The 14,963-nt window shown below is 49.0% G+C and overlaps 1 protein-coding gene across 4 annotated transcripts in view; it reads left to right on the top strand.

Annotated features, from left to right (window-relative positions):
- The window catches only part of Slc9a8 (solute carrier family 9 member A8), a 55,473-nt gene that overhangs the window by 20,691 nt on the left and 19,819 nt on the right, over nucleotides 1-14,963 (top strand). For 3 of the 4 annotated variants that reach the window (XM_041670364.1, XM_041670366.1, XM_041670368.1), the window contains 5 exons: nucleotides 356-439; nucleotides 2,348-2,449; nucleotides 3,387-3,421; nucleotides 7,895-8,038; nucleotides 13,903-14,041. In XM_041670364.1, the coding sequence (XP_041526298.1) occupies nucleotides 356-439; nucleotides 2,348-2,449; nucleotides 3,387-3,421; nucleotides 7,895-8,038; nucleotides 13,903-14,041 (504 nt within the window). The remainder of the gene's footprint in view (nucleotides 1-355; nucleotides 440-2,347; nucleotides 2,450-3,386; nucleotides 3,422-7,894; nucleotides 8,039-13,902; nucleotides 14,042-14,963) is intronic. The other variant, XM_041670367.1, reaches the window with a different exon arrangement.

Genomic DNA, 14,963 nt, shown 5'->3' with positions numbered 1-14,963 from the left:
GCCATGCTCCCAGCTCCCAGGCAGACGCACGCGATGAAGCTCCGACCCAGGATGGACATAGGCTAGAATTTTCCTGGTAAGCGCACCTAGGGGCGCTACACAGATGATTAGAAATGGGCTAAATTAATATGTGAGAATTAGCCTAGAAGAGGCTAGATAGAAATGGGCCAAGCAGTGATGAAATGAATACAGTTTGTGTATTGTTATTTCGGGCATAAGCTAGCCAGGCAGCCGGGGTGCTGGGGACGCAGCCCCGCTGCCCTTATTACTACATTGCTCTATTGTGGGGACTGATAGCTAGGTCTCATGGTTGTGCACTCCCACTCCTGAGTGTCCTCCCTTTTTGACTTCATAGGAAGAAGAAATGTTTCGCCCCAACATGTTTTTCCTTCTCTTGCTCCCACCCATCATCTTTGAGTCAGGATATTCACTGCACAAGGTAAGATTCACCTGGAGCTTAGGTGGGGGTGGGGTGCTCCTTCGAGTTCTGTAACTTTAACAGCAGTGAACCCTCATGCCTGGGGAAGAACTGACTGACATGCTGATCCTTCACACAGTCTGAGCTTCTGGGGCAGCAGTTTGAAGGTTGGTGGCCATGACAGGGTGCAGCAGGCTACACGAGCAGAAGGCCCACCCCCTTTTTTTTTGAGATAAGATCTCACTGTGTGGCCCTGGTTAGCCTGGACCTCACTTTGTCTCTGCTGCCTGGGTGGTAGGATTAAAAGTGTGTACCACCACACCTAGCCACAGTACATCCTCTTAACTTTAAACCATTTCTACCCCCACCCCCACCCCAGAGGCTACTCCTGAAGTAAACCTGACCCTAGTAACAAGGAGCAGAAATCTTGGTCACTGAAACCCTTGATGCCTCCTAAGTGGAGCCTGTTAGGGTCTAATAGCTTCATTTCCTTCTTGTGTGGAAATGTCGGAACTTCCATGCTGCCAGAACTGAAATATTTTCTCTTTTATGGTTTAGGTTCTTTAGAGTTAGGGTCTCACGTAGCCCAGGCAGGCCTGGCACTTTCCACGCGACTGAGAATGACCTTGCACTTCTGATCCTCCTGCTTACACCTCCCAGGTGCTAGGATTACAGGCATATGTCCCAGCACTTGGTGTGTGCAGTGCTGGGGTAACCCAAGGCTTCATGCATGCGAGGCAAGCACTTTACAGTTTAGCCCTGCCCCAGCCGAGACTTCTGCCTATTTCATGCTGCTAATACAGCATAAAGGTCTTTCTGACTGAGTGAAAGTGAGGGCATGGCCCCTCCTAGGTATGGTTAAGGAGAAGGTCTTTAAATATGAGGGAGAGGACAGCCAGAGGCATCAAGAAAGGTCCAGACCGACCATGACTAGCAGAATAGACAGGGTCATGAGAGGAGAGAAAAAGGGGGAGCGAGAGAGGGGAAGAGAGAGAGGGGCAAGCTGATCAAGGGAGATCCAAGAGCAGAGCCCAGAGCCTGTGGCCAAATGGCTGAAGAAAGAGAAGTGGGGGAAGGGAAGGGGAGCTCAGGGACAGGGTGAGAAGTGCTGGGAGGAGCCTGGACTCTGTAACAGGTGTTTGTGATGCTGAAGAGCCTGGCAGTCAGCTTCTGCTTTGATGTGGTAATAGGCACTCAGCCTTTGTCCCAGGTTTCTTTGGTACCTAACACTGACTATTGTTCTGATCTTTGAGTTTAGGTGACTTCAGAATGCACTTTTTAATTGAATAAAAGAAAACTGTGATAGTGTGGATTTATTCTTTCCACACCTGTGAATTGAGCATCATTCATATGACTGATGTCATTGTTCCTCCTGAACCTTCAGCCCTTTGAGAAAGGCACTTGTCAGTCAGCTTTACATAAGTGAGCGCTGCAGTGCAGCTGGCATTGAAAGAACACAGCCAGATCCCTTATGAGAGCCAGGGGGGGGGGGGGGGTAAGCAGGCCCAGGGAAGACCCCTGTGACTGGGACCCAGGCAACAAGGTGGCATGCTGATTCATGAAGGCACAAGCCTTCCCAGGTTCAGCTAGAGTTGGGGCTCACTGGCATCTCAAGTGCAAGTGGCAATCAAGGCAGAGGCAGCACCATCAGACTGAGCTTTTACAGATTACTCTGGAAGCAGTACACAGTAGAGGGAAAGGGACTGGGAACAGATGAGACTGGTTAGCTCTTGCCTTGGGTCAGGATAAGGGACCTGTGAGACAGGGAAGCCGGGAGACGGTGGCAGGAATTCCAGCCAGCAGGGCAGGCAGGGGTGCCCTGACCTTTGTAGGAGAGCCCAGCCTTGGAGAAGGCACAGTTGGGAATAGGCTATTTTGGCTTCCCTGGCTCACCAGTTGGCCTCTTGTCCCTCTGTTCCCCCTTCCCAGGGGAACTTCTTTCAGAACATCGGCTCCATCACCCTCTTTGCTGTCTTTGGAACGGCTATCTCTGCTTTTGTAGTAGGTGGAGGAATTTACTTTCTGGGTCAGGTAAGCAAAGCACCCCGATGACCTTGAAGATCTTCTGTTGGAGGGTAGTGCAGGGTGGGGCAGGAGCTGCCTGGTAGTGTGTGCCCTCCTTGGAAGAAGTCCCCGCTCATGCATGTGTCTAGGGCATCTGGAATTGAGGGGACTGTAATCACCCCCAGATACTTGATTCTACTTGCAAACCAGTCTCTTCCATTGGAATGCCATGAAGCAGAGTAGTGTGCAGTCCTGCACCCTGAAATGGCAGTTGTGTTCTCAGGGCAACTGCAGTAGGGCCGAAAGCTGTTCTTGGGTGAATATTTGCCTTTAAACCAGAGCTGGCTATGAATCTGTTCTCTCAGTTCCCATGATGCTCCTTGCCGTTGTGAGCCCTTCAATGAGGCAGCAGCCCAGGCTTTGGGCTTCACATTAGTTTACTTCAGCTAGAACGAAAGCCTCGGAAGGTGGCACTCAGACCTTCATGGTATGTGCTGTGCAGCACCCGTTCTTGTGTCGTGTACAGAAAGCGGAGCCACCCGGTGCTGAGAACAGACCAAGCTGAGGATACAGCGGATTGCTGTCCATGTGGCTGCTGTTTCTCATGGTAGCCACAGCCTATTCCTGCTGACTGTGTTACCTTCATGGCTGACTCAACAGCCAAGATCAAGTGTGCCGTGCAGCTTTCCTAGATGTTTGCCTTCTCTGTGTTCCCTCGGGGTCAAGGGAAGCCCCCTTTCGAGCAGAGGATCATAGCTGCTAGGCTAGAAGAAGGAGAATTGTGCCCATCTTTGGGTCTAGGTGCCCATGTATGCTCATAGCAGCCCTTTGGGGTTTCCTTTCAGTGGGGACTGAAGATAATGTCCTTATTAGTTGATAAGAAAGCACTGATGGACATTTTCTTGGCTGTTCTCCAGGGAATTTTTTTGTGTGTGTCTGTGTGTTTGTGTGTTTTATTTTACAGGCTGATGTAATCTTTAAACTCAACATGACAGACAGGTAAATCTTTCACACTGTAATTTTTTCATGCAACTGCTGTTCAGGCCTGGGACATTTTTTGCTCGTGGCTTCCTGGGTGTGGTCCTTTCCTCTCTTCCCTCTGCCTGACTTGCCATTGTTTTCAGTATAGAATCTGTTCTGAATTAATTATCTCTGAAATGAATCAAAATTATATTGAGACTTTTGAAGACCCCTGGTCACAACATGGTTGATTGAAATGATTGATCTCTTTGGAGGGAATGACTGGCCAGTTAACTACCCACCCGTATACCAGTCACATCATATACTCTGTCCTTCCATTAGGAATTGTCTTCAGAGCTGGGAATGTATGTATAGCTCAGTGGCAGAGCCCTGGCCTGCCACTTATGAGGCCCTGGGTTTAGTCCCCAACACTGTAAAAGCAAACAAACAAAAACCTCAGTTTTCTTTATAGCCATTGTGGAAGGAGGTTGCCTTCCTAATAAGTATGGAATGGGAGAGAGTGACTCTGGAATTCTCACCAGGACTAGTGGAAGCAGGTAGGACCTGGCCTTGGGATGGACATCTTCTCAATCTGTAGCCACTCCAGAAGACACTGCAGTGACCTTCTGCTCAGGAGGCTCTTAAAATCTTCTTAACCCACTCAGGGAGCAGCAGCTTGAGCAGCTGCATCCCAGAAGGCACCAGATCTAGAGTTCCAAAAGGACCCTAGCTCAGTGCAGTTGAGAAGTCTGGATTGTGCCTTGCTCTGTGTCCCTGTGTCCACTCTTAGCACCTATCAGTGGCCGAGTGGGGAGCTGAGGAAGAAAGCCAAGTAGTCAGTTCTAGATCATTCCTGTGAACTGAGAATGTCAAACTTTAGCTACAGTGTAGCACCCTGGACCAGAGCCTCAGAACCTGTTCATAGAAATGAGCCACTGATAACAAGCTTGGTCCCCAGTGCCCATCCTTCACCCGCCCTAGGCAGGAGAATTGGAGCTTTTGTTGTTTAAAAAAAGAAAAAGTATTCCTTGTTTGTTTGTGACAAGGTCTTATTCTATAGCCCAGGTTGCTCTGGAACTCAATATGTAGTCCAGGCTGGCCCCCAAACTTGAGGCAGTCCTCATGCCTTAGCCTTCCAAGTGTCGGAATTACAGATGTGTGAGCAGCCCAGAAAGTTTGATACATAGCCAAGCAGCCGGAGTCACCTTCCTACAGGAGGAGCCTGAAGTACAATAGAACCAGGCCCTGGTGTTTTCTAGGTGTGCAGGAAAGGAGAAAGGAAAGGAAAGGAAAGAAAAGGAAAGGGAAAAGGGAAAAGGGAAAAGGGAAAAAGGGAAAAAGGAAAAAAGGAAAAAGGACCAGAGCACTCTTGACATTAAGGAAGGTCTGGGCTCTGCCTGCTTTTGGGGATACTTGTGAAGAAGCAGTGTTGATCATTGTCTAGAATGAAGTTAAAGCCAGGAGTTGGACATTTGGGTGGAGAGACAAAAGCAATAGTTCTGGCTGCGTGGGTAGACCTCCAGCCAGCCTCCCCCTGTGCAGATGCGCCCCTTTCTGTTGGACGCTCTGTGCATTGGATAGAGACTGCTGTATAGGACCGTAGAGCTTTAACAGAGGGAAGTGACCAGGGTAATGGAGGTCTGATGGTGGCCACAGCCTACTGCAAGGGACAGCACTCCTCAGCTCCTCCTGATCGCCATGTGGACACATGGCCTGCAGTTACTAAATGTTTAAAAAGTTTTTGGGGGGCTGGAGAGACGGCTCAGAGGTTAAGAGCACTGACTGCTCTTCCAGAGGTCCTGAGTTCAATTCCCAGCAACCATATGGTGGCTCACAGCCATCGGTAGTGAGATCTGATGCCCTCTTCTGGCCTGCAGGCATATATGCCAGAACACTATATACATAATAAATAGATAAATCTTTTTTTTTTTAAATAGTTTTTCTGTGCTGGGGGTGGAACCCAGGACCTCATGTGCTAGGCAGGTGCTACATGTATGTGCTGCTGCTCTGCTTTACAGAACCTTTAGGACGGACATAGTGACCACGCCTTTAATCCCCACTCCAGAGAGGTAGATTTCTGTGAATTTGCAGCCAGTCTAATCAGAGAGTTCCAGGACAGCCAGAGCTGTTATACAGAGAAACCCTGTCTTGGGGAAAAAATAATATAAACAAACAAACAAGCAAATAAATAAATATACTTATTAGCCAAAAGGAAGTCAGTTTCTGTCTGTCTCTCTTTCCCCCCCTCCCCTTCTTCTTCCCCCTCTCTCCTTCCTTTCTTCCTTTCCCTCTCCTTCCCCCCTCCCTCCTTTCCCCTCACACACAGACAAACATACACAGAGTGTGGATTTTAGAAAGCCAAGTTATAGGTGTTTCCCGGGACTTTTCCAATTTTGTTTTTGTTGGCTTATTTTTTTAGGTGGTTTTTGATGTTGTCATGTAGAGCATCATGTAGCCCAGACTGACTTCAAACCTTCTGTGTAGCTAAGGATTACCTTGAATTTCTGATCAAGTGCTGGGATTATAAATGTATGCCACCATACCTTGCTGTTTGCTTTTTGAGACAGGACACCCCACTCTGTAGCCCTGGCTGACCTAGAAGTCACTTTATACTTCAGGCTGGCCTTGAACTGGAACTTATGGAGGAGGTTCGCTGCCTCTGTCTGGCATTAATGTTGTGCCACGCCCAGCCCATTGCTCCAGTTTTTGAGTGTTGACAACACCACAGACCCACAGGCTGCCTGTCTCGCCTCTGCTATTCTGAGAATACAGCCATGGCTCGTGGTATGGGCCTGGCCACAGATATCTCTGCTGGCGAGAGTTTGCCGTTAGTAGATGGCAACAGCTCTCCAGCTTGTCCCCGCTCCTCCCCAAGTCTCACCCTGTCCATCTTTCCATGTTTTGTTGGTGTCACTAACTCTGAGGGAGAGAATAAAAGAGCATGTTTTTAGCTTGAGCCAGTTGCTTGAAGCCTTTCGAGGACTGGGTCCTAACGGTGGATGTGGAACCACTGCTGGCCAGACCCAGGCCTTTTGAGGCCTCGGGGCTCATGGTCAACCCTTACCAACTGAGTTCCCTGTGATCACCACTGTCCTGTGCTGGCTTTTCCACAAGGCATGGCCCCAGTATTCTGAAGAATATGACTCAAACATCGAGACCCTGTGTAGTGAGCACCTGCATCTACAGCTCCTCCTGGCCTGCATCTCCAGGATCTGTGTTAGCGCTCCCTCTGTCCATCCCTCCCCAGGCATGCCTGTGGGCCCTGATCCCAGAGTTCTGGTTAAGAGGCTGCAGTAACTAACAAAGTACCTTGGGCAGGCATCTCTCTGTGTACCTACAACCCAGTAGGAATGAAGTTCACATCAAAAATGGTTGTTGGCTCATAGGGCTGAAGTGTCTCAAGCATGATGGCCCTAACCCAGCACCCTCCAGGACACTCTCCTCTCAGGGGTCTCAGACCAGCTCTCCACTCACTGGTGTCCACCTCACGTGGAGCACAGGCAGCTCTAGGCACTCTTCACTTAGGGTCAGTCCGCTCCTAGTGACCTGGAAAAACTGGTCCAACCTTGTGCACTGTACCCACTCCCTAGAAAGTGGGAAGACAGCACCCAGAGGCTGTGGGTGTTGGGCAGTGAGACCAGAGACTGTGTCTAATGCACTCCATACAAGACCCCTGCAGAGCACAGCCCACTGTGGCCTCCTTTGACACAGTTGAGCTATTCATCTTCCTTGATGTCCCTGTGGGTGATGTCTCCCAATGCTGGGGTTACAGTGTGTACTCTCAGCTGTTTTGTGATGCTTGGGATAAAACCGAGGGCCTCCAGCATGCTTAGCAAGCACTGTAACCCAGTCCACATTGTGCTTCCTAAGTTGACCTGGGTGGGCCTTGCTTATTGCTACACCCTCCCTCAAGGCCAGAGGCACTGGCTCTGAGCTAGACAGTCAGTGGTGAGGGCTTGGGGCCAGATCCCACATGCTAAGGAGATGTTAACTGGTGAGCCCTAAGGGCTGAAAACCTGGTCGGCGGATGACCAGTATTTGGGCATTGGACCTTATAATCAAGCGCTACCTGTGAAACCTGAGGGCCCAACTTCCAGTCAGCAGCCCGGGCTGCATCCTCTGGTGGCTGCTTGCTTTTGGCACCTTCTTGGATATTGCAAATCTAAGTGGAGGCTGATCTTGGGCACAATAGGCACAGTTGACCTGGTGGTAGAACAGAGGTCAAAGCCTACTGTTTATATGATTTTCTGGCTGAGAAAGCTGGGCAGTGTGTGCTAGGGTAAGCAGTCTTCTGGACAGCGTTGGCCAGAACAGAGTGCAGTGCTGCTGCTGGGATGCAGGCACTCTCAGCAGGTGTCTAAGCCTCTCCGCGCCTGTGCTAGGCAGGGGTCGGTGGGAAAGCCCACCCTCTCCTGGCCCGCCCTTCAGCTGTCGTCTCAGCATCACGTCCAGAGCGTGTGTGTGGACCCAGCACCATGCTTTACAGAATCTGCCTTGCTTTTCTCCTTGCAGTTTTGCATTTGGCTCCCTGATATCTGCGGTTGACCCAGTAGCCACTATCGCAATTTTCAATGCACTGCACGTGGACCCTGTGCTCAACATGCTGGTGTTTGGAGAAAGCATTCTCAACGATGCAGTCTCCATTGTCCTAACCAAGTAAGTAGGAGAGAGTGGAAGGTCCCAGCACCACTCTGACGCCAGTACAGAGGTTAGTCCCATGTGATCGGCTCTCTACTGCCTCTGCATCGACTGTGTCTCAGCCAGGCTGCTGAAGGGAGGTGTGTCTGTGTTTCTCAGCATCCTGGAAGGGCTTCTCAGAGGTGACATCCCAGGTTGTACCTCATAGCCTCTTTTGCAGTAGGTCTGTAGTATGCTCCCTTGATGACCAGTAGCAGCCAAGTGAGGGATTACTGTTCAGGCAGCATTGCTGAAGTAGTGAATGCCGTGTGGGCCAATGTTGCGGGCTTGCTCAACCCTGTAAGAGGCCGTGTGCCATGTCCAGCTTCATAGAGACCAACAGCTTACAGAGGGCAGAAGTGGAGTTCCAAGTGATTGTGAACTGCAGTGTGGGTGCTGAGAATCAAACCAGAATCCTCTAACTGCTGAGCCATCTGTTCAGCTTCCTCCAGCTGTGAGATAAAGTCTCATGTAGCTCAGGCTAGCCTCAGATTGACTATGTAGCCAAGGATGACTGTGACCTGCTGTTCCTCCTGCCTCCACCTCTCATGTGCCAGGGTAAGAGTCCTGCTCCACCACATGAGGTTGAAAAATGAAAGTTTTCATTTTCCCGGGGTTGCTGCCTTTGATGGAATCTGAGATCTGACATGTTGCAAGGCAAAGCACAGGTTTTCCTGTTGACCCCACCCAGCCATGTGACTCTCTGCCTCTCTGAGCTCCCCAACAGATTATCCCTCGTTATGATGTGATGGCAATATGGCCTTGGCCTCACCTTGAACTGAAGGACTGACTAGGTGGGTAAATGCAATGCCCACCATTTGAGAGGCAGCCAGCTCCTCTAGCCCTGCCCTGTTCTTATGAAGTCACCTCTTCACCAGTTGCTGCAGGCAGGACTTGCCAAGCAGTGCTCAGGTACAAGAAGTCCTCCTCCGACCTTAAAACAGAGCCAGACGTCAGAATGTTCTGTTATTCTAAGGCTAATACATATTCCTCATAAAAAGGTAGAAAATGTTGGCACACAGTTGTTATCCTTAAAGTGGAGGTAAGAGGGTAGAGAGCTCAAAGTCACAGGGCTTAGTGGCTCACACCTCTAGTCTCAGCACTCGGGGGCAGAGGCAGACAGATCTCTGAGTTCGAGGCCAGCCTGATCTACTGAGTGAGTTCCAGGACAGCCAGGCTATACAGAGAAACCCTGTCTCAAAATAAAATAAAATAAAACAAAAACTGTCTAGGGTATTATCATTTCCTGTACTGTCATGTCACCACTGCCCTCTCACTGTCCTCTCACTGTCCTCTCACTGTCCTCTCACTGTCCTCTCACTGCCTTCTCACTGTCCTCTCACTGCCTTCTCACTGTCCTGTCCTCTCACTGCCTTCTCACTGTCCTGTCCTCTCACTGCCTTCTCACTGTCCTGTCCTCTCACTGCCTTCTCACTGTCCTCTCACTGTCCTCTCACTGTCCTCTCACTGTCCTCTCACTGTCCTCTCACTGCCTTCTCACTGTCCTCTCACTGTCCTGTCCTCTCACTGTCCTCTCACTGTCCTCTCACTGCCTTCTCACTGTCCTCTCACTGTCCTCTCACTGTCTTCTCACTGTCCTCTCACTGTCCTCTCACTGTCTTCTCACTGTCCTCTCACTGTCTTCTCACTGTCCTCTCACTGTCCTCTCACTGTCCTCTCACTGCCTTCTCACTGTCCTCTCACTGTCCTCTCACTGCCCTCTCACTGTCCTCTCACTGCCCTCTCACTGTCCTCTCACTGCCCTCTCACTGCCTTCTCACACCCTCTTGATAGAAATGATGAGCACCATGCATATGGCCTTTAGAGCTGGTTTTATTCTCTAACATATTTCCTAAAAGTTTAACTTAGTTGGTACAGTGCTTACCCAACATGTACAAAACCTTGGGTTCGTTCAGAGCAGCACATACAACGTGCGTGGCAGTACATACCTATAATCCCAGAATTTGGGAAATAGATGCCAGAGGACCAAAAAGTTAAAGGTTATCCTCTACTACATAAGGAGTTTGAGGCTAGCCTGGGCTACATGAGACCCTGTGTCCAAAATAGATTCTTTTCTAAAAGCTTCTTAGGTCTTTGCCCACATCCCATCTCCTGGTGCACACACTAAGTGATATGGTAAGGAATTGCCTGCTTGTAGGTGATGGCATGAGCTGTTTCTATGGTTAGGAGCAGAACTCAAATGCTTTGCCTCTGATTTCTTTGAAAACAAGTCTGTCAGTAGGAAAATAACAGTTTTCTCAGGCCTCTGTTGCACAACTGCCAAGTTGAAGAGATATTTTTAAAACAAATGGAAAAGGTTGTCATCATTACACATCTTACTGGAAGAGTGGCTTCAACGGCCACCCACATTAGTTCCTGCAGGTGGCTCTGGATTATGTATATCTAGAATGGGCAACTTCCTTTTTCATTGTCAGGGCCACCTCCGTTACAGTCAGATTCTCTGGACAGCAAATGCTCTAAAGGTTGTCTACCTTCTGCCTATATGGTTTAGATTTTAGTTGGATGTGACTTACTTGGTCCATGGTGGGCCAAAGAGAAGTGGCACGCAAGAGAGGGGCAGAGGCAGGAATGCCATGGAGGATTCCAGAAAGGGTGTCTTCTGCTCCAGGCCAGTGAGCATTTTCAGACAGAAGCAGGAAGAATGGAGATAGAAGGCTTGTCCCCTTTTCATTGGCCTCTGAACTTCCAAAACCCAGCTGCTGTCCCTCCTGGTTCCGAGGGGGTGCTTGTGAACAACAGTTCTTTCCAAAGTGCTCAGGCCTCTCACCTACATACGCAAGTGCAGGGCCTCCTTTCAGTGTTGCCAGAAAGCAAAGCCCTTCTGGTTCTTCTTTAACTCCTGGGTTGTTTTTAGCTTTATTTATTTACTTGGTGGTTTGGGGTTTTTTTGTTTGTTTGTTTGTTTTTGTTTTTTTGAGACACAGTCTCCTGACACAAGCTGGTCTTGAACTCCTGATCTTTCTACCTCAACCTCCTAGTAGCTACTTTCTAGCTTTAATTTGCTGTTATCACAGTTTTTCCTTTTGTCAGTTGCTGGGAAGGAAACCCCATCTTATACCCTGAGGGTGTCAGTCTGTTTTAATTTCTTTGGTGTTCCTGTAGGCAGAGGAATGTTTGTTTGTTTCCCGACTGCCCACACCTGAAATAATCACACAGAAACTATATTAACTACAACACTGCTTGGCTAATCGCTTAATCATATCGCTAGCTAGCTCTTATATCTTAAATTAACCCATTTTCATTATTTTATATTTTACTATGAGGCTCAAGGTTTACCAGTAAGGTTCCTGAGATCAGTCTGCTTCAGTGGCTATATGGCATCTCTCCAACTCCACTTTCTTTTTTCCTCAATCTCTGGTTAGAATTCCTGCCTTGCTCTATTCTGCACTGTAATAGGCCCACAACAGCTTCTTTATTAACCAATGGTAATAAAACATATTCACAGTATACAGAGGGGAATCCCACATCATGATCCCAAGCCACTTGCTGGTCCTTGGCTATGACAGCCAGTTATTCTGTGGAACTCCGCTCCCTGTTCTAGTAAGCAGGCAGCAGATTAGTGTGTTCCAACCAGAAATACAGAATGCTGAGCTGCACAGGGAGATTTGAGATGGAGTGTGTTCATGAGGGACACTGAGATGGATCACTAGGGCGATAAGTAGTTTATTGGGAAAGTTGCTAACACTGTGGATACCAAAGGCCATGGTGGGGGCTCCAAGAACCTTTCAGGCTTTAGCATCAGAGATACCATACAGGGTCTGGAGGAATCAACCCATGAGGCAGAAGTAGGAGTTTAATTTTTACACTGTTCTAAGTATGGAAATGTTTCACAACATAAGCCTGGGTGGAGGCTCTCTGATTCCCAGGTAGGAGGCAGGGGAGGGAGTGGGAGCAGCATGTATGGCCACCAATAGGTCCTGGTTCAGGGAAGTCTGTTATCCAGGGACTCCCAGTGTCTCCACAGGATGTCTGTAGGTAAAGGTGGAGGGGAGGGGCTGCTACAGGTAAGTCCTGAGCAGCAGCTGGGCTCTCCCACTGCATTCTTACACACAGGTGTGGGTGTGGTCCAGTGGGGATTTGGTCAACCAAATCAGCTTCCAGCGAGAGCCCTTGTTGCTCCCACATTCCCTACTTGATCTGCTGGGAAAGGAGAAGTCGGGGAGATGACACAGGAGCTCAGGAAACTTAGGTGATGAGTTCTTTTCAGTTAATACTTTTATTTAGGGCTGGAGAGATGGCTCAGTGGTTAAGAGCATTGCCTGCTCTTCCAAAGGTCCTGAGTTCAATTCCCAGCAACCACATGGTGGCTCACAACCATCTGTAATGAGGTCTGGTGCCCTCTTCTGGCCTGGAGGCATACACGCAGACAGAATATGTATACATAATAAATAAATTAAAAAAAATAAAAAAAATACTTTTATTTATTTTATATGTATGTGTGCACTTATATGCACACAGTCCAAAATTGGAACTCAGAGCACATCCTTCAGCAGTTGATGTTCAGGTTTTGCCGCAGGCACCTCTGTCTTCTGGGCCATCTGACTGCCCTCTGAGGGCAGACTTTATTTGTGAGACCTCTCAGAACTGCTTCATGTTCCTCCAGCCTGTGCATCTGTCACCAGGGATCTGAGGTCACCTGACCAATTTATCTCTTCATCAGAGGTCGGTCTCCTGTCAGATAGAATACCAGTTAGTGAAGCTGAATGGCTCTTAGTTTGTTGCCTGATTCCACAGACACGCATGAGTACCTCTGATAGGCTGCACTGTGCTTTGGCCTGGGACAGAACAGGATGGAGAGAGTCCCACTGTAGTTGCCACACGCTCAGAAGGAAGAGCTGGCTCAGAGGGACCTGGAAATGAGTTGACCTGCTCAGGAAAGGTGTTTCAGGGAAGGAGGGGACTGTCCAAAAGGACAGGTAAGTTAGTTAGCAGAGCCAGGGACAGTGAAGAATGCCCTGTAGAAAAAGGCCAGTGCCCATGTAGGACACCACAGAGGAGAAAGAACTGGACAGAGCTGTCAGGGATCGGCCATGCTGAAGCTTTGGAGCAGCTGTTCCTTGGCAAGTGTGTGTTAAGGGGATCACTTCAGCTGCTGATGCAGACCTGACTTGAAGACAGATGTGGCTCAGAGAAGGGTGGAGGTGTGACCTGTGAACAGATAGACCCAGGACGGAGAGCAGAGGACCCTGTGTGATGTTATCAAGAACAGCTCTCTATTAGTGGTGCTCTTCCTTTTGGGAACAAAGCCACTTTGACTGGCTTCCCACAGCTGCTTTGGCACAGTGAAAGGGAGGACCTTCCAGCTCATCTCTGGGCCCCCTGAGTTCTCCTCTCAGCCCGAAGCCCTGTCTGGGGCTTTATGGTAGGATTCCTATACTCAGAATGGTTGAGAGGATGAGGCCTTCAGGGTGAACCGCTGGCCCTCCCACTGTCCATGGGCCCTGCACTGGCTGCTGCTCTGCTATGTCCACCCCTGGGCAGTTTCCTCAGCCTGAGAACCCTTTCTCTTAAGTGGAAACCCAGTCTACATTGCGTCAGGAACCTTCCTCAGTCACCCTCTCCCCAGTCTGAGTTAGATGGCCACCCTGTTTTCACAGCCCTTGGCCCTTCCCCCTCATTTCCAGGGCAGCTCCTGAGGACATCACCTTTGCCCTCACCTCTGAGCCCCAGAAACCACCTGGACAAGTAGGTGACCATAGAACATGGAATGATGAACAGAATGTAGGAAAGAAGGGGGATCTGGAAGGAAGAGTTATGCTCAGAGCTGAGACTGAGGACTCCGTCTACAGCACTTTAACTTTCTCTGTTTCCTTCTTTCCTAGCACGGCTGAAGGTCTAACAAGAAAACATATGTCGGATGTCAGTGGGTGGCAAACGTTCTCACAGGCCCTCGGCTACTTCCTCAAAATGTTCTTTGGCTCTGCAGCACTTGGCACTCTGACGGGCTTGATTTCTGCATTGATATCCTTTTAGCATGGGAGCACGAGGTACAGGGATCACATGGATGGCGTCCACTCTCACTATTTTCTCCTCTTCCTCAAGGGTCCAATTTTAATCTAAAGCTTTTTAAAGGAAGGTTTTGTGCTAAACTGTGGTTTGAGAAAGACTCTAAACTCAAGGACTCTTAAATTCAACCTCTGAAGTGTTGGGAGGACACTTTCTCTTCTAGACATCAGCTGGCCTTAAGCTTTGTGTCCTGCTGAAATGACAGATCTTACCGCCATTGTTCAAGGATGCCAGTTTCTTTAATTCATTTGGTTCTTTTTTTTTTTTTTTTTTTTTGAGACAGGGTGTCCACATAGCCCTAGCTGTCCTGGAACTCAGTATGTCTGACTAGGCTGGCCTTAAACTCACAAAAATCCATCTGCCTCTGCCTCCCAAGAGCTGGGATTAGAGGTGTGTACTACCACTCCTGGCACGGATGGCATTCTCAAAGCCTTGCTATTAGGGTGGCGGATTTGATCTGACCTGCTGCTGCTGCAGGCTGAGAACCACAGACAAATGACGTCATTCTATCACTGCTATGGTTCTCACACCCAGAAAACTGGAAATTTTCTTAGCAACTGTAGGTTGTATGTGGATTTTGTTTGTTTTTATTTAAGATTTATTTTTAGCCAGGTGGTGGTAGTGCATGCCTTTAATCCCAGCACTTGGGAGGGAGAGGCAGGTGGATCTCAGAGTTCAAGGCCAACCTGGTTTACAGAGTCCCAAGACAGCCAGAGCTGTGTAGAGACTGTCTCAGAGAGAGAAAGAGAACAGTTGTGAGCTGCTGATAAGGATGCTAGGAACTGAACTCAGTGAGGTGGCTCTTCACCACAGAGCGTCTCCCTAGCCTAGAAGTGTGGTGCTCCGACCATCCTCCCTGGATGAGAGTTTATCTAGA

The sequence above is a fragment of the Microtus oregoni genome, unplaced genomic scaffold (assembly GCF_018167655.1).
Source record: "Microtus oregoni isolate MIOR12 unplaced genomic scaffold, Mior012 000020F_ref0000438, whole genome shotgun sequence".
Classification (NCBI taxonomy): domain Eukaryota; kingdom Metazoa; phylum Chordata; class Mammalia; order Rodentia; family Cricetidae; genus Microtus; species Microtus oregoni.
This window is presented reverse-complemented; position numbering and strand designations above follow the sequence as displayed.